This window comes from Balaenoptera acutorostrata, chromosome 9 (genome assembly GCF_949987535.1).
Source record: "Balaenoptera acutorostrata chromosome 9, mBalAcu1.1, whole genome shotgun sequence".
NCBI classification, from domain to species: domain Eukaryota; kingdom Metazoa; phylum Chordata; class Mammalia; order Artiodactyla; family Balaenopteridae; genus Balaenoptera; species Balaenoptera acutorostrata.
Genome location: NC_080072.1, coordinates 71729058 through 71752868, shown reverse-complemented (window position 1 = coordinate 71752868; position 23811 = coordinate 71729058). Strand labels below are relative to the sequence as shown.

The 23811-nt window shown below is 36.4% G+C and overlaps 1 protein-coding gene across 1 annotated transcript in view; it reads right to left on the bottom strand.

Annotated features, from left to right (window-relative positions):
- The window catches only part of DEUP1 (deuterosome assembly protein 1), a 100523-nt gene that overhangs the window by 4882 nt on the left and 71830 nt on the right, over positions 1-23811 (bottom strand). Inside the window, 2 exon segments of the mRNA XM_057553347.1 lie at positions 10855-10978; positions 17085-17272. Coding sequence (XP_057409330.1) covers positions 10855-10978; positions 17085-17272 — 312 coding nt within the window.

The following is a 23811-nucleotide window of genomic DNA, read 5'->3' as shown; positions in this document are numbered from 1 at the left end:
GCCCACAAGAGGGCCAAGACCCAACTCTACCTACCAGTGGGCAGGCACTGGCCCCTCTTGCCAGGAAGCCTGCACAAACCTCTAGATCAGTCTCACCCACCACAGAGCAGACACCAGAAGCAAGAAAACTACAATCTCGCAAATCCCGCAATGCAGGCCGCCTGGGACTAGCTGGGCCCTGGCCCTGCCCAGTAGCAGGCCAACGCAACCTTCCAGACACCTCGGATGCCATAGTCAACTGCCTCCCCCCGCCCCAGTGATCTGAAATGAGCTCTGGGATCCCAGGGCCCTGCAGCCAGACTCTAGGAACCAGCTCTCCCTGCCAGTAGTCCAGCACTAACCCCAGGATCTGGCTTTACCTGCCAGTGAGTTGGTGACAGCCTCAGTCTTTGGGACTCTGATTCCACCCACCAGTGAGCCAGCACTAGCCCCAGGGCCCCCTAGGATTCCACAACCAGCCACCTTGTGACCAGGCCCCACTAAACAGCAGCTAGCAGCAACTGCACAAGGCAGGGCCTGGCAACCGACCAGACTAGGGGCCAACCAAGCCTACCAGACCACCCACATAGCCTGTCATAAGAGAAGGACCCACCCATCCCTCTTAGGGGACCCCCTAGAGCATATACCATGGGTGACAAGAGGGGAGTGCACTGCTCGGATGCATAGGATGCCTTCTCCAAGGTCGAGAAACGTTAACTTACCAACCACATACATAAAAATACAAATAGCAACTTAGACAAAATGAGGTGGTAGAGGAGTATGTTCCAGACAAGATAAATCTTTAGAAGAAGAACTAAGTGATATGGAGATAGTCAATCTACCCGAGAAAGAGTTCAGAGTAACGATCATAAAGATGATCAAAGAACTTAGGAGGAGAATGGATGCACACAGCAAGAAGTTAGAATTAACTAAGAGTTAGAAAACATAAAGAACAACCAACCAGAGATGAAGAATACAATAACTCAAATGAAAAATACACTAGAAGGAATCAATAATAGAATAAATGATTCAGAAGAATGGATCAGTGAGCTGGAAGACACAGTAGTGGACATCACTGTTGCCAAACAGAAAAAAGAATGAAAAGAAATGAGGACAGTTTAAGAGACCTCTGGGACAACATCAGGTGTGCTAATATTCACATTATAGGGGTCCCAGAAGGAGAAGAGAGAGAAAGTGCCCAAGAAAATATCTGAAGAGGTAATAGCTGAAAACCTCCCTAACCTGGGAAAGGAAATAGTTACCTAAGTCCAGGAAATGCAGAGACTCCCATACAGGATTAAGCTACAGAGGAGTACACTAAAACACATAGTAATCAAAATGAAAAAAAAAAATAAAGAGAGAATACTAAAAGCAGCAAGGGAAAAGCAACAAATAACATACAAGGGCATCCCCATAAGGCTATCAGCTGATTTTTCAGCAGAAACTCTGCAGTTCAGAAGGAAGTGGCACAATATATTTAAAATAATGAAAGGGAAAAACCTACAATCAAGAATACTCTATCCAGCAAGGCTCTCATTCAGATTCAATGGAGAGATCAAAAGCTTTATAGACAAACAAAAGCTAAAAGAATTCAGTACCACCAAACCAGCTTTACAACAAATATTAAAGGAACTTCTCTAGGCAAAAAAGAAAGGCCAGAACTAGAAACAAAATTATGGAAGGAAAAACCTCACCAGTAAAGGAAAACATAGGAAATCATCCATACACAAAGCTAGTAGGGAGGTTAAAAGACAAAAGTAGTAAAATTGTCTATATCCACAATAAGTAGTTAAGGGATACACAAAACAATTCGATGTAAAATATGATATCAAAAACAGTAATCGTGAGGGAAGGAGAGTACAAATGCAAGGCATTTAAAATGCGTTTGAAATTAAGAGATTAGCAACTTAAAACAATCATGTATATATGTAGACTGCTATACCAAAACCTCACTGTAACTACAAATGAAAAATCTATAATAGATATACACACAAAAAAGAAAAAGGAATCCAAACATAACACTAAAGATAGTAATCAAATCACAAAAGAAGAGAACAAACGAAGAAAAGGAAAAAAAAAGACCTACAAAAACAAATCCAAAACAATTAACAAAATGGCAATAAGCACATACATATCAATAATTACCTTAAATGTAAACGGACTAAATGCTCCACCAAAAGACACACACTGGCTGAATGGATACCAAAACAAGACCTGTATATTTGCTGCCTACAAATTACCCACTTCAGTTCTAGAGACACATACAAACTAAACGTGGGGGGATGGAAAAAGATATTCTATGCAAATGGAAATCAAAAGAAAGCCAGAGTTGCAGTACTTACATCAGACAAAATAGACTTTAAAATAAAGGCTGTTAAAGTGACAAAGATGGACACTACATAATGATCAAAGGATCAATCCAAGAAGAAGATATAACAATTGTCAATATATATGCACCCAATGTAGGAGCACCTCAATATATAAGGCAGATGTTAACAAACATAAAAGAAATCGACAGTAATACACTAATAGTGGGGGACTTTAACACCCCGCTTACATCAGTGGACAGATCATCCAGACAGAATCAATAAGGAAACACAGGTCTTAAATACCACATTAGACCAAATGGACTTAATTGATATTTATAGAGCATTCCACCCAAAAGCAGCAGAATACACATTCCCTTCAAGTGCACATGGAAGATTCTCCAGGATAGATCACATGCTAGGCCACAAAACAAGCCTTGGTAAATTTTAGAAAATTGAAATCATATCATGCATCTTTTCTGATCACAACATTATAAGACTAGAAATCAACTACAAGAAAAAAAATTGCAAAAAACACAAACGTGGAGGCTAAACAATATGCTACTGAACAACCAATGGATCACCGAAGAAATCAAAGAGGAAATAAAAAAATACCTAGAGACAAATGAAAATGAAAGCACAGTGATCCAACACCTCTGGGTTGCAGCAAAAGCAGTTCTGAGAGGGAAGTTTATAGCAATACAATCCTACCTCAGGAAACAAGAAAGATCTCAAATAAACAACCTAACCTTACACCTAAAGCAACTAGAGAAAGAAGAACAAACAAAGCAAAAAGTTAGTTGAAGGAAAGAAATCATAAAGATCAAAGCAGAAATAAATGAAATAGAGACTAAAAAAAATAGAAAAGATCAATGAAATTACAATCTGGTTCTTTGAAAAGATAAGTAAAATTGATACATTTTTTTAGCCAGCCTCATCAAGAAAAAAGAGAGGGCCCAAATCTTAGAAATGAAAAAGCAGAAGTTACAATGCAACCAACACCACAGAAATACAAAGGATCATAAGAGACTATTATGAGCAACTATGTACCAATAAAATGGACAAACTAGAAATGGACAAATTCTTAGAAAGGTATTGATACAATCTCCCAACACTGAGAAATAGAAAATATGAACAGACCAATTACCAGTACTGAAATTAAATCAGTAATTTTTAAACTTCCAACAAACAAAATCCAGGACCAAATGGCTTCACAGGTGAATTCTATCAAACATTTAGAGAAGAGTTAAGACCTATCCTTCTGAAACTATTCCAAACAACTGCAGAGGAAGGAACACTCCTGAACTCATTCTGTGAGGCCATCACCCTGATACCAAAACCAGACAAAGATATCACTAAAAAAAGAAAATTACAGACCAATATCACTGATGAACATAGAAGCAAAAATTCTCAACAAAATACTAGCAAACAGAATCCAACAACACATTAAAAGGATCATACACCATGATCAAGTGGGGTTTATCCCAGGGATGCAAGGATTCTTTAATATATGCAAATCAATCAATGTGATACACCATATTAAGAAACTGAAGGAGAAAAACCATATGATCATCTCAATAGATGCAGAAAAAGCTTTTAATAAAATTCAACATTCATTTATGATAAAAACTCTCCAGAAAGTGGGCATAGAGGGAGCATACCTCCATATAAATAAAGGCCATATAGACAAATCCCCAGCTAACATCATACTCAATGGTGAAAAGCTGAAATCATTCCCTCTAAGATCAGGAACAAGACAAGGATGTTCACTCTTGCCACTTTTATTCAACATAGTTTTAGAAGTTCTAGCCACAGCAATCAGAGAAGAAAAAGAAATAAAAGGAATCCAAATTGGAAAGAAGTAAAACTGTCACTGTTTGCAGATGACATGATGCTATACATAGAAAGTCCTAAAGATGCTACCAGAAAACTACTAGAGCTCATCAATGAATTCGGTAAAGTTGTAGGATACAAAATTAATATACAGAAATCTGTTGTGTTTCTATACACTAACAAGAAAATATCAGAAAGAAAATTAAGGAAACAATTCCATTTACCATCGCATCAAAAAGAATAAAATACCTAGGAATAAACCTACCTAAGGATGCAAAAGACCTGTACTCCAAAAGCTATAAGACACTAATGAAAGAAATTGAAGACCACACAAACAGATGGAAAGATATACCATGTTCTTGGATTGGAAGAATCAATATTGTTAAAAATGACCATACTACCCATGGCAATCTACAGATTCAATGCAATCCCTATCAAATTACTAGGGGCATTTTTCACAGAACTAGAACAAAGGATTTTTAAATTTCTATGGAAACACAAAAGTCCCCAAATAGCCAAAACAATCTTGAGAAAGAAGAACAGAGCTGGAGGAATCAGAATCCCTGACTTCAAACTGTACTACAAAGCTACTGTAATTAAAACAGTATGGTACTAGCACAAAAACAGACACATAAATCAATGGAACAGGACAGAAAGCCCAGAAATAAACCCATGCACTTATGGTCAATTAATCTATGACAAAGGAGGCAATAACATATGATGGAGAAAAGACCATCTCTTCAATAAGTGGTGCTGGGAAAAGTGGACAGCTACAGGTAAAAGAATGAAATTAGAAGATTCTCTAACACCATATACAAAAATAAACTCAAAATGGTTTAAAGACCTAAATGTAGGACCAGATACTATAAAACTCCTAGAGGAAAACTAAGGGAACACTTCATTTCAGGCACCCACTCCCATGGTCATATTTTTGACATTGTCATCAGTGATAACTGCATTACTTACTAATAAAGATTTTATGCAACCCACCTATTATCCTTCCATCTGACTTAGCCTAGTATTCCCACTTTCTCATATCATCCATTCTTTTCTAACTCTGCTCATATTCCATATCCATTATGATAACCATTCAGCAACTTGTCCCTCCCTATATCCTGGCTCTATCCTAGGTATTTGGTAAAACCCAGGCCTAATTAAACTGCCTGCACCATGCCTGTACCTGAGAAACTGAATGCTGGGCAGGTGGATGGAGGAGAAATTACATTACTGTACAGACTGGTTTCACTTGAAATTCATGACCGCAAATTCAAATGGTTAGTTAGCACTGCCTGGCCATTCTACTGCACTTCCCTAGTATGTTCACTTTCTCACTCATGGCATTGTGGCCTTGCCTCTTTCTCAGGTGGGAACTCCTTCATCTCTCCACACCACTTGCACCTGGAGCCATATTTTAGGCCATACTCTGTTTCAGAGTCTTCCTTCTACCTACACTGTGGATTCTATTCCTTCTTACCTGCTTAATGACTTTGCTTCTACAAATGAACCTCATCCCTCCCTGGGTCCCACACCACCTCTTTCACCATCAAACTTTCCTCCTCTCCTTGAAGATTCCCATTGGACCACTAAATGTTATGGTCTAAGGTTTTGTCTTGGGACAACTTTGCTATTTATACTCTTTTAAGTATTATCAATCAGTCTGATAGATTTAAGTATCAGCCTTATGCTGATTACTCCCATATTTTATTTCCAGCTCTGATCTCTTCCTTGATTACCAGGTTCACATATCTATTGCCTATTTAATATCTCCATTTGAATGTTTAATAAACACTTTAAATTTAAATGTCTAACCTAGAAATCATGATTTTCTCCTCTAACCCCGGCTCCTTCCTAGTCTTCCATGTCAGAGAGTGGTACGAGCATCTACCTGAGGCTCAGGCTGAGATCCTAGGAGTCATCTTTGAGTCCTCTCTTTCCCTCGCTCCCATAGCCAATCCACTGTCAAGTCTGATCTCTCCAAAACGTTTCTTGGATCTAACATGTGGTTCCACCTCCACCATTCCCAAGCCAGCATCATCATCCCTTGCTTCGACTACTGAAATAGCCTGACAATTGTTCTCCCCACTTCTACCTTTGCCCATCTATAATTTATAATTTATTCTTTATTTGGCAGTCAAATGGATCTCTTAAAAATTTTTAAACAGATCATATACTCCCCCACTTGCAACTTTCCCATGGCTTCCCATTGCTTTAAAATAAAATCCAAATTCCTTCCCATGGCCTACAGTCTCCACATACCTGGACTTCCCCTGCCTACTTCTCTGTCCCCATTTCATTACATTCTCTCTCTGTCCTTCTAAGCTCCAGACCACCCCATTCCCCTTTTCTGCTTCTCAAACTTACCAAACTTCTTCCTGCCATACAGATTTGTACCAGTGGTTCCCTCTGCCCAAAGCTCTCTACTTCCAGATCTTTGCAAGGCTGGATCTTTTTTTGTTACTTAGGTCTCATCCTAAATGTCCCCTCCTCAGTAATCATTTTCCTGGCCACTCAACCTAAAGTCATCCCCCACACTCTCATCACTTCCTATCACATCGTCTGCTTTCTTTTCATCATTTTTTTATAGCATTTATAACTTTTTGATATTTTCTTATTTGTTCATTTGTTTCTAGTCATTAACTGTTCCCTCTTTTTTGAAACAAAATGCACATAAAATAAGATTAACCATTTCAAAATGAACAATTCAGTGGATTTAGCACATTCACAATGTACTAAAACCACACCTCTATCTAGTTCCAAAATATTTTCATCATCCCACAAGGAAACTCTATACCCATTAAGCCACTGCTCCCTAATCCTCCCTCCCCCTTTACTCCTGGTAACCACCAACCTTCATTCTGTTTCTATGTATTTACCTATTCTGGGCATTTTGTATAAATGGAATCATATAATATATGACCTTTTGTGTCTGGCTTCCTTCAAGTAGCATAATATTATCTGGGTTCATCCACATTATAGCATATATCAGTACTTTACTCCTTTTTATGACTGAATAGTATCGCACCGTGTATACATATCACTCTTTGTTTATCCATTCACCCATTGATGGAGCTCTCCTCTTTTTTTCACCAGTCTATAGACTTGTCTGTCTCATCAAAGATGTGTTTAGAACAGAACCTGCCATACAGTGAGGGCTTAATACATGTTTATTTTATCAGTGACTGAGTGAATGATGAACACTAGTATTTAAGGGACAGGTATAGGAGGGAGAAACTTGGAAGCAGACTGGGAAAGAGTAACCAGAAAGGCAGTAGGGGAATCAGTGGAGAATAGCATCTTCGAAGTCAGAGAACATAAGAGTATCAAGAGAAAAGGATGAAGGAAGATGAGTTCTTTAAACTGTGTATTTAATTAACAACTAGGATGTCACTGGTGGTCTGAGTAGGAACACTATTGATGTAGAAGTAAAAATTCAGCAGTGGATGGAAATCACTGGACCCAGAACGGTGGGTTGGGCTACGTCTTTCAGGAAACTCTAGGGCCACCATCACATCTTAAGTTCCCTGTGCCCAGACCTACAACAGTAGAGAATTTTCTTTCCTGGCTGACTCTGTAGTTATGAACTCCTCAAAGGAATAATGTAGAATTTTAGAGGTGGAAAGAAACCCAGTGTTAAGTTATACAATCGATACTCTTGAATGCTTTTTGTGCCTGCTAGTGCCAGGCACTGTTTTAGGTGTTGGGGTTAAAACAGTAAACAAAAATTGGAAAAAAAAATCCTACTTTAATGGAGCTTAAGTTCTAGAAGAGGGAGGCAAACAAACAAAATATCTTATGGTTAAGTGCTATGGAAAAACAAAAAATAGGAGGAGGGGACAGGGAGTCTACAAGGGAGGTGCTACTGTAGGGCAGCTGCACAGGTGTTTCTGATGAGGTGATATTTGAGCAGAGACAAATCATCCTAAAATCCTAAAATCATCTGATATTAGAACAATGAAGCATTTAGCAATTTATCCCTTTTTTTTCTCTTGCTGGACTGGAGTATGTGCTTACTTTGGAGTCCTTAAAGATCAAAGTTTTGTTGATCAAAATTTGCTAAGTCCCCTTAGATGTTCCCTTAGCTTAAATGAGGAAGTTTATTTACTTTACCTTATTGTCATGGAATTTTATTCTGTTCAAATAATTTTGGCATTTTATGTTGAGATGAAACAAAAGAGCATTTCAGGGCTTTAGAGATCTCTAAAACATCCAAAGTTAATGGATTTAAGTCTTCTTCTTCCACAATAGCTTAAATCTTACTACCAGTCTCTCCCAAAGAAGGTGATAGATTCCAGAAAAGCAGAAAAGTACTCATGGGATGCCTAACCAGTTTAAACATTTTCTGGGGTTTTTTTGTTATTGTTTATTTTTATAATTTGTATCCAATAGTAGTATATCATGGAGAGGCACTGAAAAATTACGTAATACACTTTGAATATAAGCAAAGGTAACTGCTAAGAGTACTACTAGTTTCTGAGGTGAAAAACCTACATATCTTTTAAAAATCTGTGATTATTATGTTCAGTAAATCAAATCACAAGGTAGAAAATTTCAGCAAAGAACTGGAAACTAAAAAGAAAAATCAAATGAAAATCCAAGAACAGAAAAATAATAAAACTGAAATTAACCTACATGAGGCCACTTCCTCAAGGCTGGGAGAGGTGGCTCTTTTATCTTATGCAGAAAAACCAACACAGAGAGTCAAGGAAAACAAAGAACAGAGGAATATGAAATTTAAAACCCTTCCCACCTGTTTTATGAGGTCAGCATAATCTGATACCAATGCTTGACAAAGACAACAAAGAAACATTACAGACTAATTCCTCTCATGAACATAAAGCAAAAATTCTAAACCAATATGAACAGACCAAAGCCAGTAATCAAGTGTGGTTTATTCTAAGAATTCAAAGTTGGGTTAACAATCTAACGTCAAGAAAAAACACCACATTAACAGAGCAAAGGAGAGATTATATGGTCATTTCAACAGCAGTGGAAAAAGCATTTGATAAATTCAATATCAACTCGTGAAAACAAATTTAGCAACCTAGGAATAAAAGGAACTTTCTTAATCTTTTAAAAGGAACCTACAAAATATATATAGCAAATATTACGTACAAGGATGACATATTGAATGCTTTCCCTTTGCAACTGAAAATACGAGAAAGATGCTGGCAATACCACTTTTACTACTGAACATTCACTAGAGGTCCTAGTGTACAATAAGGCAAGAAGAAGGCAAAAAAGGTATAAAGATTTGAAAGTAGGAAGTCTAACTATCATTATTTTGATTCTGAATATAGAAAATCCAAAGAATCTACAGAACTGGAAAACATGTATAAATTCAATTGAATATTTCCATGGGAAAAGGGACTGAGGTCATACCTTGCACTATATGCAAAAATTAATTCCAGGTGTATACTTAAGTAAAAAATAAAGAGTCAAAGCTTCCGGAAGATAACATAGGATAATATTTTTTATAACTTTGGGACAGGCAAAAGCTTTAAATAGGACACCAAAAATATTAAGCATAAAGGAAAAGATTCATAAGTATGAATATATTAAAATTAGGAACTTCTGGTCATCAAAACATTCCATTAAGGGAAGAGGCAAGCAGGAGTGGGAGAAGATACTTGCAATATATATAATCAATAAAGGGCTTATACCTAGAATAGACCAAGAACTCCTATGAATCAAGAAGAATAAAGAGAATCCAATAGAAAATTAGGCAAGAAAATCAGACACTTTACAAAGGAGGATATCAAAATAGCCAATAAATTTATGAAAAGGTGCTCACCTCATTAGTCACCAGGAAACAAGAATTAAAATCACAATAAGATGTTGCTACACAGTGACCATAAAAGCTAAAATTAAGACCAATAACACCAACTGTTAGAAAGAATATAGAAAAGGAGAATACTCACACACTACTTGTAGGGATATGAACTGACTCAAACAGTTAGTTAGGAAAACAGCTTGACAGTACCTGCTAAAGCTGACCTTATGCATATTCTATAACCTAGCAATTCCACTCTTAGATATAGATCCAATGGAAATATGTACACATGTGCACCAAAGGACACTTGCAAGAATGTTTTAAGCAACAGTATTTGTAATTGCCCAAAACAGCAATAATTCAAATATCTGTCAAGAGTAGAATGGATAAATTGTATCAGTATCATTATATAACAGTATCATTATATATAGTATTTATATACAATGTAATACTATAGAGAAACAAAAATGGATAAACTACAGCCAACAATATGGATGATGAAATGCTCTTTTTATTACTTGGGTGGTAGTTACACTGCTGTGTTCCCTTTTCAATAATTCATCAAGCTGTCCAATTCTGATTTGCACATGTTTCTGTATGTATGTCAGAGTCAATAAAAGGGTTTTTTTTTTAAAAAAAACAGGCACAAAAAAATCACTTGTAGCTCTTTCAAATATACAGATCTTTGAGGGGTCTTAGAATGTGCAGAGGTGACTTGCATTTTTTTAAAAAAAGAGTCACCAGTAATTCTGGCCTGTTCTAGAGGTGAAATGCTTCATGAAACATTATGGATTCTTTCCTTCTATAGGTAGTCATGGCCAAATAACTCACAAGACCCATCCTGGAGTCCTATTCAAGGAGCAATGTTTTTTTTTTAACCACTATGTACACATCAGTATACCAGTATCAGTGTAAGAGTAATCACCCTATAAAGGAAAAAGCAATAACCAATAATCAGCAACTCACCATTGGGAATACTTCATCATCACTAACCAAAGGACTTGTCATTTCTTTGGTTTCAAATGGCAAAGGTGGCAACGAAGGTGTTGCACTTTTGTTTGGCTCACGATCGTGGCTAAATCTGAAAGAGAAGGACTGGTTGTCGTTATTGCTACCAAGGACACCTGCTTATTTATGGGGCTAAGGATTTAAATTTCTCTGATATCTAACTGCAAGGAAAACACAACAAAACATTTAGGCTTATTATCTGGGTATTTCTTGGAAAATAATTTTGCTGATAATTTCTATTCCACTTGAAAGACTTAGAATAATTAATAATGAAGCAGAAAACTCTTGTAATTGTTAAAAAATATTCTGCCATTCTTATTGCCTACGTTGCTTCCCTTTCTGTGTTTTACTGTTTTATCTCTTGGCCATTTAATTAAATAATATTAAAACAGTTTGAGAAAAATTTCAAAACAGTTAACACGGCTGCCCTTGACAGTTCTATATAGACACTCTTTTTTTTTTTATTCTCTATTTCACTTAACCTCACTGGCTTTCTTAGCAGAATTCTTCTTTTTTTTTTTTTTGATGCTAAAATAAGTCTCTGTATAATAATAATTCTAATTTCTAAGGAGCTTAATAATTTATAGTATGTTTTCAATTTACATCACCTCCTGAACTCCTCCACCCTTAGTTGTATGACCTTGAGCAGATGACTATATCTTTCTGTGACTTTAATTTTTTCATTTATAAAAAAAGGTTGTTACGAGAATTGAACTCCACAATTTGATGAAAGGCGCAGTATAGAATTTGCTGTTTGTGCTAAGATATGGGGTAGGAGATGAGACTGAATAAAATACCAGTGAGATTTTAAATTTTGGTATGCTGACTAAACAAATGAATAATAAAACAAAGAAACAAACCAACTTACCCTAAAATTTTACACAAAAAGGTCCTAACAGTAGGGGCTGTTTGGAGCTAAATAAATATTTTTTCTGAACCTTAATTCATGAAAATGGGGTTTAAATTTAATCAAAATCATCAAAGACCATGAAAACATAAAAACCCCTTGAATTTAAAATTATTTATTTATTTTTACTAATAATTCAAATTCTCCACAGGTATTGATTAACCATTTTCAAAGTCTTCATGTTTTAACTTCACACAGTTCAAAAAAGTTACATTCTCTTCCTCTGTTCTTATCCAAAGACTATCTATATAAACTTGTTTTTTATTATGCAAACATTTTCAAAGCTATGCATACAAATAGCAATAAAAGGCAAGTGAGGCATCTGTAAATTAGTACATAAAAACAAACACAACATGCTTTACATTTTTACTTATCTTGAAATAGATCTTTTTTAAAAAAAATCCATTCTTCCAAACCATAATTACCATGGAAACAGAACAGCAAATTAAACAGAAATAACATGGTTTATGATGTGCACAATAAAATGAAACATCCCACGATTCAAATAGAATTACAACAATTGCCTAGTACATCTGCATAGAATCTTCAGCTGAACCTTTTAATTTGAGCGAGGCTACCATCTATACTTCAAAGCACAGTGGGGAAAAAATAAGATAATTATAGAAGTGGTTCAAGAAATATACGTCTCTCTATAATCTCAATTATACAGAGAATTCAGGGAAAGTACTATTTGTCTTAAATTATCTAAATAATTATTTCAATTATCCATTTGGCTTTGGATGTATAGATACAATTTTATGGTCTTAACTACTAAAATTTATATATGAACATTCTCTTTATTGTAAGATCAATAAAATGTAGAAATTGAAAGACTGCATTATGAAGTAAAGTACTTTTGCTTTAAATCATCTTTATATCTAAGTTGTTCTTCTAGAATACAGCTATTCAAATACTTCATAAAACCACCTTGCAAAACATGCTAAGAATATCAATTTAAAAGCTATCTTAAAAATTATTTCAGGGCTTCCCTGGTGGCGCAGTGGTTGAGAATCTGCCTGCTAATGCAGGGGACACGGGTTCGAGCCCTGGTCTGGGAGGATCCCACATGCCACGGAGCAGCTGGGCCCGTGAGCCACAATTGCTGAGCCTGCGCGTCTGGAGCCTGTGCCCCGCGACGGGAGGGGCCGCGATAGAGAGAGGCCCGCGCACCGCGATGAAGAGCGGTCCCCGCACCGCGATGAAGAGTGGCCCCCGCTTGCCGCAACTGGAGAAAGCCCTCGCACGAACCGAAGACCCAACACAGCCAAAAATAAAAAATAAATAAATAAATAAGAAAATCCTTTAAAAAAAAAAAAAAAAAAAAAAAAAAACGCTCTGCCCTGAAAAAAAAAAAAAAAAAAAAAAATTATTTCAGAAGGCTTTTAATACGCTCTCACAAGCCCGTCTGTTCAATTAGCTTTTCCGCAGGCCCCATTCTAAGGCCTCTGCCTACTTTGCCGGGAGTGCAGGACCTGGCTGCTTTGTTGGGAAGCAGAACTCTACCCAACTTGAGTCGGCTTGAGACCTCAGTCACCTCTGCACAGCTTACAGAGTTGTCCGACTGTACATCCAATCCTGGCCCTCCATTAATTTTATAACCCTCCCTGGGTTGTCGCATAATGTCCTCAGCATGGAATAGGATCCCTGCACAAACCATGCTAACTTACCTGCTTCCAGCCTCGCCTTCTAACACTCCGCATAACGCTCCCTTATTCTATGAACTACTCATTATTTCCTGGCCTAGAACTCTTTCGCCTGCTGTGTTTTTCTCCTGATTAAGCAACACCATGGTGCCAAAATTTACCCAACTTACTTTTTTGCTTCTAACCAGCTATTCATTCCTTGACAAGGGATCCTGTAGAGTGATTAAGACAAACCTGACTTTGTGGTTTTTTAGTATTAGAAACTTTTAATTTATTGACTAGATTTGCTTGTGATTACCAAAATCTTTCTGGTACATGATATAAGTTTTAAAACCGTATATTCAGTTTTAAGTATGAATCGCATATAGAGATAAAACTCCATTTATTATAAAACTGATTTGCCACTAAAATTAGTTGTATATTAATAGCTCTGGATACCACTACTCTAAGTGGGAATGTAAATGATCCTTAAACTTCAAAACTCTAACTTTTAAAACATTTAATACATCCTCACCAATTTCATCTCATTCATTAATTTTTTTAAAGTGCTGAATAACTTTCTTATTGGAAAGTAAATCCTTTGGAATATCCTAAAATGCTTCACATTTTAAGTGGACGAGCATGAAAATTTTCTTATCATTTCTAACAGGAGTGAAAAACAACAACGAAAACTGAGTTACCTCCAAGTGGATAGAAGATTATTTTAATAATACAGTATACAAATCTTCCTCAGGTAAAAGCAAGAAGTGGCTAAAAATTAGACTACAGACTTAAAAATTTTGTGGAACGTTATCTTTATATACCTTTACCTAAAAGCTTTTTCCTTTCTAAAATAGCTTAACATGACCTTATTGCATTAGCCATTGATATGTAAATATGACTATGTATATTTTTTTATTATTTTCTGCCTAATCAATACATACAGCTTTCACTATTTGACTTCACTGAGCCGTGCTGTGAGGGAAGGAAAGCACACTGCCTTTTTCGCTTGCTAAAATTAATAGGTATGTGCTTTACAGTTCTCCACTGGTGAGTACACAGTGTCCTTGCCTCTCAACAACTCTTTCCCTATAGTGGGTTTTACATGGTAATAATTTATTCAGAACATTTGAAATGCTGTTTCTGAAAAAAATCAGGTCACTGGAGAACACTGAAATCAGACAAGCCATTAAAACAAATTTAATGAAACTTTCAGCAAATCAGACTGGCAGGACACAAGGCTTTGCAGCAGGAATAGTCGCCCAAACTGCTTATTAAGATAGTCTCCTGCTGGGCATTTTACCTCTTACGCTGCTCTCTGTGGCCCCTACTGTCTTGTTTTCGTTAGGCATGTTTAACACATTCCCTACTGCCTGGCAAAGAGAAAAGGGAGCAATCCAAACAATAAAAACACTCTTTAAAAATAGTAAAAAGCAGAGTAGCTGTCTTTTTGTTTAAATAACAACACCTAGTACCTTCATCCAAGGCTTTCAAAGTTATTCCCAACAGGCAAAAATAGGAAACAATGTTGTGCATCTAATGGGCGCTCAACACAGACCAGTGACGAAGATACCCTGGAAGACCCTTTGTAACATAGGGGCCTGCTTTCTCCTACAATGAGAACCTATACACATCGGGTGGTGAGTTGACCCATGGAGAAATGAATCCATAGAGTAGGGGAAGCACTTTGTAAAGAGTTCATTCTATATTAGAAAATACATTCTTACCCTCACATGAAGATTAGGCCCCTTTGGGGCTTCCCTGGTGGCGCAGTGGTTGAGAATCTGCCTGCCAATGCAGGGGACACAGGTTCGAGCCCTGGTCTGGGAAGATCCCACATGCTGCGGAGCAACTAGGCCCGTGAGCCACAACTACTGAGCCTGCGCGTCTGGAGCCTGTGCTCCGCAACAAGAGAGGCCGCGATAGTGAGAGGCCCGCGCACCGCGATGAAGAGTGGCCCCCGCTCGCCGCAACTAGAGAAAGCCCTCGCACAGAAACGAAGACCCAACACAGCCATAAATAAATAAATTAATTAAACAAAAACAAAAACAAAAAGATTAGGCCCCTTTGGACAGATTTTCAGTTATACTGGCCGGTCAACGTGGGCACGCTCACCAGAGAGCTGGCCCGTGGTGTGGCGCAGCGCCCGCTTTCATCCCCCCCGACACCGCTTTTGTGCTGCTCCCACCCCATCACAGCACCCCACGCACAGTGCTTTTTGTGGGTAGCGGCCAGTCTTCCCTCATTCCCTTCCCTAACCATCTGAAGAGGAGTTATTACTTTAGCACTTCCGAATGCTTTCTGTTTCTTACATCAGGTTAGACTATATCCCTCTAACACATACAGGGCTGGGGCGGTGGAAGTGGGAGAGAATTGTACTACGTCCGCAAGAATGCTGAGCAGACATTTTTAGTACAGCCCCTGGATTTATGGATTTATCTACCTGTAGAACTGGACCCCTTAGTTACAAAGACGAGCCTGGCATCACTCCCCCCCCAACAGGACTACCTTTTGAGGAAATGTCAGATTCAGCCATTTGTTTATCCACCAAAATATACTTTTTAGGTACTGTGAGTTGTTGGAGCAGTATTAACATTATTATAAATACTAACAATTTTGTTAGTAATAATAACATCAATAATAATGGCTAACATTTAGGGGACTATATATTTTACATGGAACTATGTTTCCTCCTATAATCCTCAGAAAACCCCTATAACTATTATCTGTATTTGTCAGACGGGAAAACAAAGGTTAAGTGAATTGCCCAAAGTTGCAAATATTAATTATATTTTATGAAAACAATATGTAAAGTTTTCATGCTAAGTATTATGAGCTTCAAAGCAAAAGTTGTATTGAAGTTGGGTCTGGACTTATTAATTTACCGTTTCTCAGCACCATGGAATGTTAATAAATCAAATAAGTTTGGGAAATGTTGCACATCATACCTGTTCCTGGAAACTCACAATGTAATTAGCAATATTAATGGCTTTGAGAAATCCCGTAGAAAAGAAACTTGTTTGTCTTGCTGAGCATTTTCCAAGTATGGGAAAGAACTCCAGAGACAGTTCTGACTCCATAAATATTTTACTAAAGTTGAAGAAATTAGCCAATTTTATGGCTGATGTATTTACTTAAATTTTGAACTAAGACATTTTAAAGAGCCTGGGGATAATGAGGGCAGCAGATATTGATTTTCCACACTCTTCTTTTCATACAGAAAAGACCTCTCTTACACATCCATAGATTCTTTCCTATGAAATGACCACAGTTTTTCACCACTGCTGGAGTGTCAATATAAAGTGTATGTATATTTGAAGTTAAGTCAGACGTGATATCTTCCTATATTTTGACGTAAAAAATAAGATTACTTATTGGTATATTTTGTATGCCACATCAGGTTCTAAGAAGGGTCTGAAGTGACGAAAATTCATTTTAACACTCTACCCATTTCACTGTTATACTTTGAAAGCTATTGGCAACACAGAATTTCATATAAAACAGTATATCTAGACTATTGAATTATCACCATAAAATAAATTTTAAACAACTGATGAGAAAGTATATAAAATTATAATTTGAATTGTTTAAAAATAATGTCACTTAAATGTTTGTACATTTATGTCCTTATATAATGGTGTCAGCATACCAATCTTCATTTTTTCCCTTATTTTTTTTGGCTCTGATAGGCATACCTTCCTGTTTCTTCATAGGTATTTTGGTTAGCCCATGCTGATTTTCCACTGGCATGAAGTTTTGCAAGGTCATTTCGGAGCCTTTCATTCTCATATTCCAGTTTGTTAATAGATGTATGCCTTGCGTTTTCCCTGTTAGTGAAGTTCATACTCTAGAGAATAAAATAAACTATCATTGAAAAAATTGTTACTTACAAGTGACATATGTTTTCTGTGCATTTGGACACACGTTGGAAAGACCCTTTAATTTGAGTCAAGTGATGTAGCTCTACTCCTGTGTGCCTCCTAAATGCCTCTTCTCACCCCCACCTTCTCACAACACAGGTCCTCAGGGACAGCTGCCACTGAACACATCACAGTAAAAGGGGTACACACACTACTACCCACGCTCCAGTACAGAAAACGCTCACCCCATGCATTACTGTTCTCTGCAGCTAGAACAAATTGGCTAGATAAAGGAGTTTTTGTGTTTATAGGGTATGCCTTCTAGTGCTGATTAATAATGGAACCAGAATTAACATAGCTTTCAATTTTAAAAGATTTTTTTCTGATTAAAACAATACGTGTCATTACAGAAAATCACACATCAATTCCCCACTGTTGGGTGATGCAACAAATTATATACTAAATCCATGTAGACTGGCATATGATTCTGGACCATTCTATACCAAGATCATTAGATCCTGGTTGAGACCATGCCAATACCACACAGTCTTGAGCAATGTAGCTTCATGATAAAGTTTTACTCTCTGGTATGAGCAACCCAATTTTAATGTCTTCATAAAAGAATAAGCAACATATTTAAATCACAAAATGAGAGGTTTAGAGCAAGAAGAAAGATTCCTGATGCTGTTTTAATTAAATGCTGTAAGAAGTTTCTTAGGGAGAGTCTAAACTTTTCTTCTCACAAAATTTTAAAAATCAGGATATATACTCACATGAAAACTCATGAAAATGCTTTAAATGACCCTATGTAGTCCTTTATAGTGTTATGATTCGAATACCCATGAATTATGTAGTTGCTCATTAAACAATAGCTCTCTGCTTTCAGAAGGATAATATTTTAGCACAAAAAGCATAACATGAGTAAAATATCTTTTGAAGCTACAAATGTCTATGTTTAAAAGCTCATAAGACTATAGTTGATTATGGCTTAGAACTTTCATTTTTAAGTTTCTAAATTTAAGGCTTTGAGTGCCATTTCATATGGGCTGCCATGCCATAAAGTCATTCAAAAATTTTTGACTAATTGCACATTTAAAATTATTCATATACTATCATATTAGTATCAACATTGATAAGTATAGAAATATATATGAGGCATTTAAAATGTTTACCTATTTGTTTTATTTTTTGCTTCACAGGCAAAGTCTGTTTATTAAAATTTTTGTTTACTGCCTAATGTATTATAGAAGTTTATGAATTTTAGAAAGATCTTACTTTTGAATGAAAAAAAAAAGTGCTCCAGGAGATCAAGCGTCCTCAAAACAATACAGCAAGGGTTATATACTTATATGTCTATTGACCAAGATGCCCTTTGGGAAAGAAGGGCCATTCAAGGTATTTCTCTGCTTGTTAGGCCCTTGCCTTTAGTATATCTCAACTTTGCTCATTTGAGATACACTGGTGCATATAAAAGAGTAATCTATAATCTGCTTTAAAAGAGAAAGGATTTTTTATTCTTAAATTAGAGCAGATTTGTGATAAACATAAAGGAGGCAATGTTATAAAATTTGCCCTCATAAGGAGAATACTCATATGCACAGATCTGTTTGAAAAAGATCTTGGAAAAGACTCAAAATTTTACTCCTAAAAAGACATGTACTAGTCAAAATATATAATTCTTGATGGTCTGCTGCTCTGTTACAATTTTATTCAAAAATGTTCTATAAAATTAGATTTCATCTGTGACTCTTTGGCCCAGTGTTGGCTTAAAGTAATTAAGAATGATAGTAATGATTTTTTTAAAAACCCAGAATTTTCTAAATGTACCAAAATTAAATGTGTTGTGAGCATGACCTGAAAGAATTACACAGGTAATGTATTTACACGATTTGTATTTAAAAGCGTTTTCCAGTTTCCTGGACAACACTTTGGGGCTCTCTCATTTTATTTTTTTCCTAAATACTTTTCTAGGGATTTCAGAAATATATCCTCCACTAGATGGTTATCATGCATTGATTAAACTTTACCTCTGTACTGCTGGTGGGTTCTTTTACAGGCCCATTATCTCAATTTCTTGTTTTTTTCCCCCCACATTTTAAGGTTTCATAGTTTTAATCGACTTTTTTTCCTGAAATGGAAAAACCTGCTGGTGCCTGTTTACTTGAACTCACTGGCTCGAGGCCAGTTGAGTTGCTGAACTGTCTGAATGATAGTACTTTGTATGTGCACTTTTTCTCTTAAATTCATGTGTATTCTACAATAGTAATTAGGCTAACAAAGTACTTCTACAAAAGGACTGGCTTTAATCATGTTAATTTAAGGTTACTATATTAATTTTTAGTATGTAAATGGATGTTTTAGATGCTTATGAGGGTACAAATTTTTTATGCTGTTATTTTATTTAGCAAACTTTATGGATAGTGAAAGGCAAATTAGTCTTAAAAATTACCATAAATTCTGAGTTCTGATTAAATCTAACTTGATGACACCTTCATTAAATAAAAGAAAATTTAACAAATACAAATATAGGTCTAAATAAATATGGAATCACAAAAAAACTATCATGATAAAATTGATTCTTCGTTATTTACCCAGGAGCAGAATAAAGATAAACCCCTCACTTTTCTCCATACAGTCAAGTTTTTGCACAAAAAACCTCTTGCTAATACTGTTCCTATTCTAAGTATCTCACTGAAACCGGAGGAAAACTTACATAACAGGTGGATAGTCCCAACAGTAAATTCTCCAGAGGAAAATGGGGGTGGCCACAGCCCCAGGTATGCAATAGGTAAGAACTGAGTGCAGGGCTGCTGTTCCTACCTGGGTAGGCCCTACCACTGGGTGGGTGTCATTTTTCAACCTTTTTTTCCCCTAAGTGTAAATAATCAGTGAGTTTCACAATTAATTAAGCAGAAAAGTTCTCAAAGCTCTAGTTATTCAGAAATGACCAACTTTTATATCAGTAATTCCACTTGTCTAGGAAGGAAAAAATAATTGTTATTTTAATATTGTACAAATACTACATATTTTAGAAGATCTAAAAATAATGATGTAAATATTATGTTTCTTATTGCCTGAGGTAAAGTTTCAGCACAAATTATTTAATTGTATGTTTACTTATTAATTTTAGTTATTTCAGAGAGAATTAACTATCTAATTATGGGATTTTAACATATAACAGATATGAGTTTTCTTTATTAAATCTTTAAACAGATAAGTGCTAAATAAGTGACAATAGATTATAAAGGCTTAAAGAGCCAAGAGTCAATATTGAACTCTTTTTTATTATTCAATAGACACAAGATTTTTCTTTTTGGGCAGTGGCTTGACTATTTCAATTATCAAAGTCAATTCCAAATCTTCATATATAAAAAATGGAGAGCAATTATAAAGTCAACTTCCTATGAGGAGAATGTGTTCAAGATGGCATAGTAGGAAGACCCTGAACTCAACTTGTCCCAGGGGCACACCAAAATTACAACTACTTATAGAGCAACTACCTATGAGAACAACCTGAAGACTAGCAGAGAAGATTTTCCATGACTAAAGTTATAAAGAAAGAACCACAACGAGACGGGTAGAAGGGGTGGAGACACGGTATAGTCAGGACCCACATTCTTGGATCAGCAACTTTCAAACTGGAAGAATATCATAATTGCAGAGGTCCTCCCCAGGGAGCAAGGGGTCTGAGCCCCACATCAGGCCCCCCAGACTGGGGGTCCTGTACTAGGAAAATGAGCACCTAGGATGTTTGGCTTTGAACACCAGCAGGACTTATGTTAAGCCAGAGGGCTGTAGGGAACAGAGACTCTGCTCTTCAAGAAAACACACAAAATTTCTCGTGCTCCAAGTCTCAGCACAGAGGCAGAGTTTGAAAGGATCCGGGGTCAGATAAACTTGCTAATCTTGGAGAGCCTCCTGGAGAGGCAGGAGGCAACTAGGACTCCCCTGGGGATGGTGATACAGGTGGCAGCCATTCTTGGGAGCTCATTCTACCACATGGACACCAGCACTGGCAAGCACCATTTTGGAGACCTCCCTCTAGCCTCTTAGTGCCAGGGGTTACCTGCCCACCAGCTGGTTGGCACCAGTCCCAGGACTTCATGGGCTGCACATCCAGCTGTGCCAGGACATGGCCCCACCTATCAGAGGTCTGGAAACAGCCTCAGGCCCCACAGGCCCCATGAAAACAATGAACAAGATGGCAGTAAGCACATACTTATTAATAATTACTTTAAATATAAGTGGCCCAAACACTCCAATCAAAAGACACAGAGTGGCTGAACAGATTAAAAAACAAGACCCATATATATGCTGCCTACAAGAGACACACTTAGATCTAAAGACACACACAGACTGAAAGTGAGGGGATGGAAAAAGGTATTCCATGCAAATGGAAATGAAAAGAAAGTTGGGGTAGCAATACTCCTATCAGACAAAATAGACTTTAAAACGAAGACTATAACGAGACAAAGAAGGACATAGCATAATGATAAAGTGATCAATTCAAGAAAAAGATATAACAATTGTAAATATATATGTACCCAACATGGGAGCACCTAAATACATAAGCAAATATTAACATAAAAGGAGAAAGTGAAAGTAATACAATAATAGTAGGGGACTATAACAACCTACTTACATCAATGGACTCATCATCCAGACAGAAAATCAATAAGGAAATACTGCCCGTAAATGACACACTAGAGCAGTTAGAATTAATAGATACATACAAAACATTTCATCCAAAACCAGCAGAATACACTTTCTTTTCAAGTGCACATGGAAAATTCTCTAGAATAGATCACATGCTAGGCCAGAAATAAGTCTCAATACATTTAAGAAAATTGAAATTATATCAAGCGTCTTTTTTGACTACAATACTATAAGACTAGAAATAACTAAACGGAAAATTGTGAAAAAAAAAACAAACAAACAAAAACCATGCTATTAAACAACAAATTGGTCACTGAAGAAATAAAGAGAAAATATAAATATCTGGAGACAAATGAAAATGGAAACACAACAATTCGAAATCTATGGGAACGAAGCAAAAGCAGTTCCAAGAGAGAAGTTTATAGTGATACCAGCCTACCTCAGGAAACAATACAAATCTCAAACAATCTAACCTTGCACCTAAAGAAACTAGAAAAAGAAGAATAAACAAAACCCACACTTAGCAGAAGGAAAGAAATCATAAGATCAGAGCATAAATAGATGAATTAGAAGCTAAAAAAAAAATAGAAAAAATTAATGACACTAAGAGCTGCTCCTTTTAAAAGATAAAAAATTGATAAACCTTTAGCGAGACTCATAAAGAAAAAAAAGAAATACAGCCCAAATAAATAAAATCAGAAATGAAAATGGAGAAATTACAACTGACACCACAGAAATACCAAGGATCATAAGAGATTATTATGAGCAATTATACACCAATAAAATGGACAACTGAGAGGAAATGGATAAATTTTTAGAAATGTACAATCTTCCAAAACTGAATCAAGAAGTAGAAAATATGAACAGACTTATTACCAGTCATGAAATTGAATCAGTAACCAAAAAACTCCCAACAAATAAAAGTTAAGGATCAGACAACTTCACAGGTGAATTCTACCAAACATTTAAAGAAGAGTTAATGCTGATCCTTTTCAAACTATTCCAAAATATTGAGGGGGAAGGAATGCTTCTGAACTCATTCTGTGAGGCCAGCATCAGATTGATGCTGAAACCAGACAAAGACACCACACACACACACACACACACACACACACACACACACCCCACAGGCCAATATCACTGTTGAACACAGATGCAAAAGTCCTCAACAAAATACCAGCAAATCTAGCAAAACAACACTTTAAAAAGATCATACACCATGATGAAGTGGAATTTATCCCAGGGATGCATGGATGGTCAATATCTGCAAATCAATCAATTTGATACACCACAGTAACAAATTGAAGAATAAAAGTCATGTGATTATCACAATAGATACAGATAAAGCTTTGACAAAATTCAACATCCATTTATGATAAAAGCTCTCCAGAAAGTGGGCATAGAGGGAACATACCTCAACATAATAGAGGCCCCATATGACAAACCCACAGTTAACATCATACGCAACAGTGAAAAGCTGAAAGCAATTCTTTTAAGATCAGGACCAAGACAAGGATACCCACTCTTGCCACTTATTTAACATAGTACTGGAAGTCCTAGCCACAGTAATGAGACAAGAAAAAGAAATAAAAGGATTTCAAATTGGAAAGGAAGAAGTAAAACTGTCACTGTTTGTAGATGACACGAAACGATATATAGAAAACCCTCAAGATGCCACCAAAAAACTATTAGATGTAATAAATGAATTCAATACGTTTCAGGATACAAAATTAATATACAGAAATCCTTTGCATTCCTATACACTAATAATGAACTATCAGAAAGAGAAATTAAGAAAACATTCTCATTTACAATCACATTAAAAAAATAAAATACCTAGGAATAAATCGACCTAAGGAGGTGAAAGACC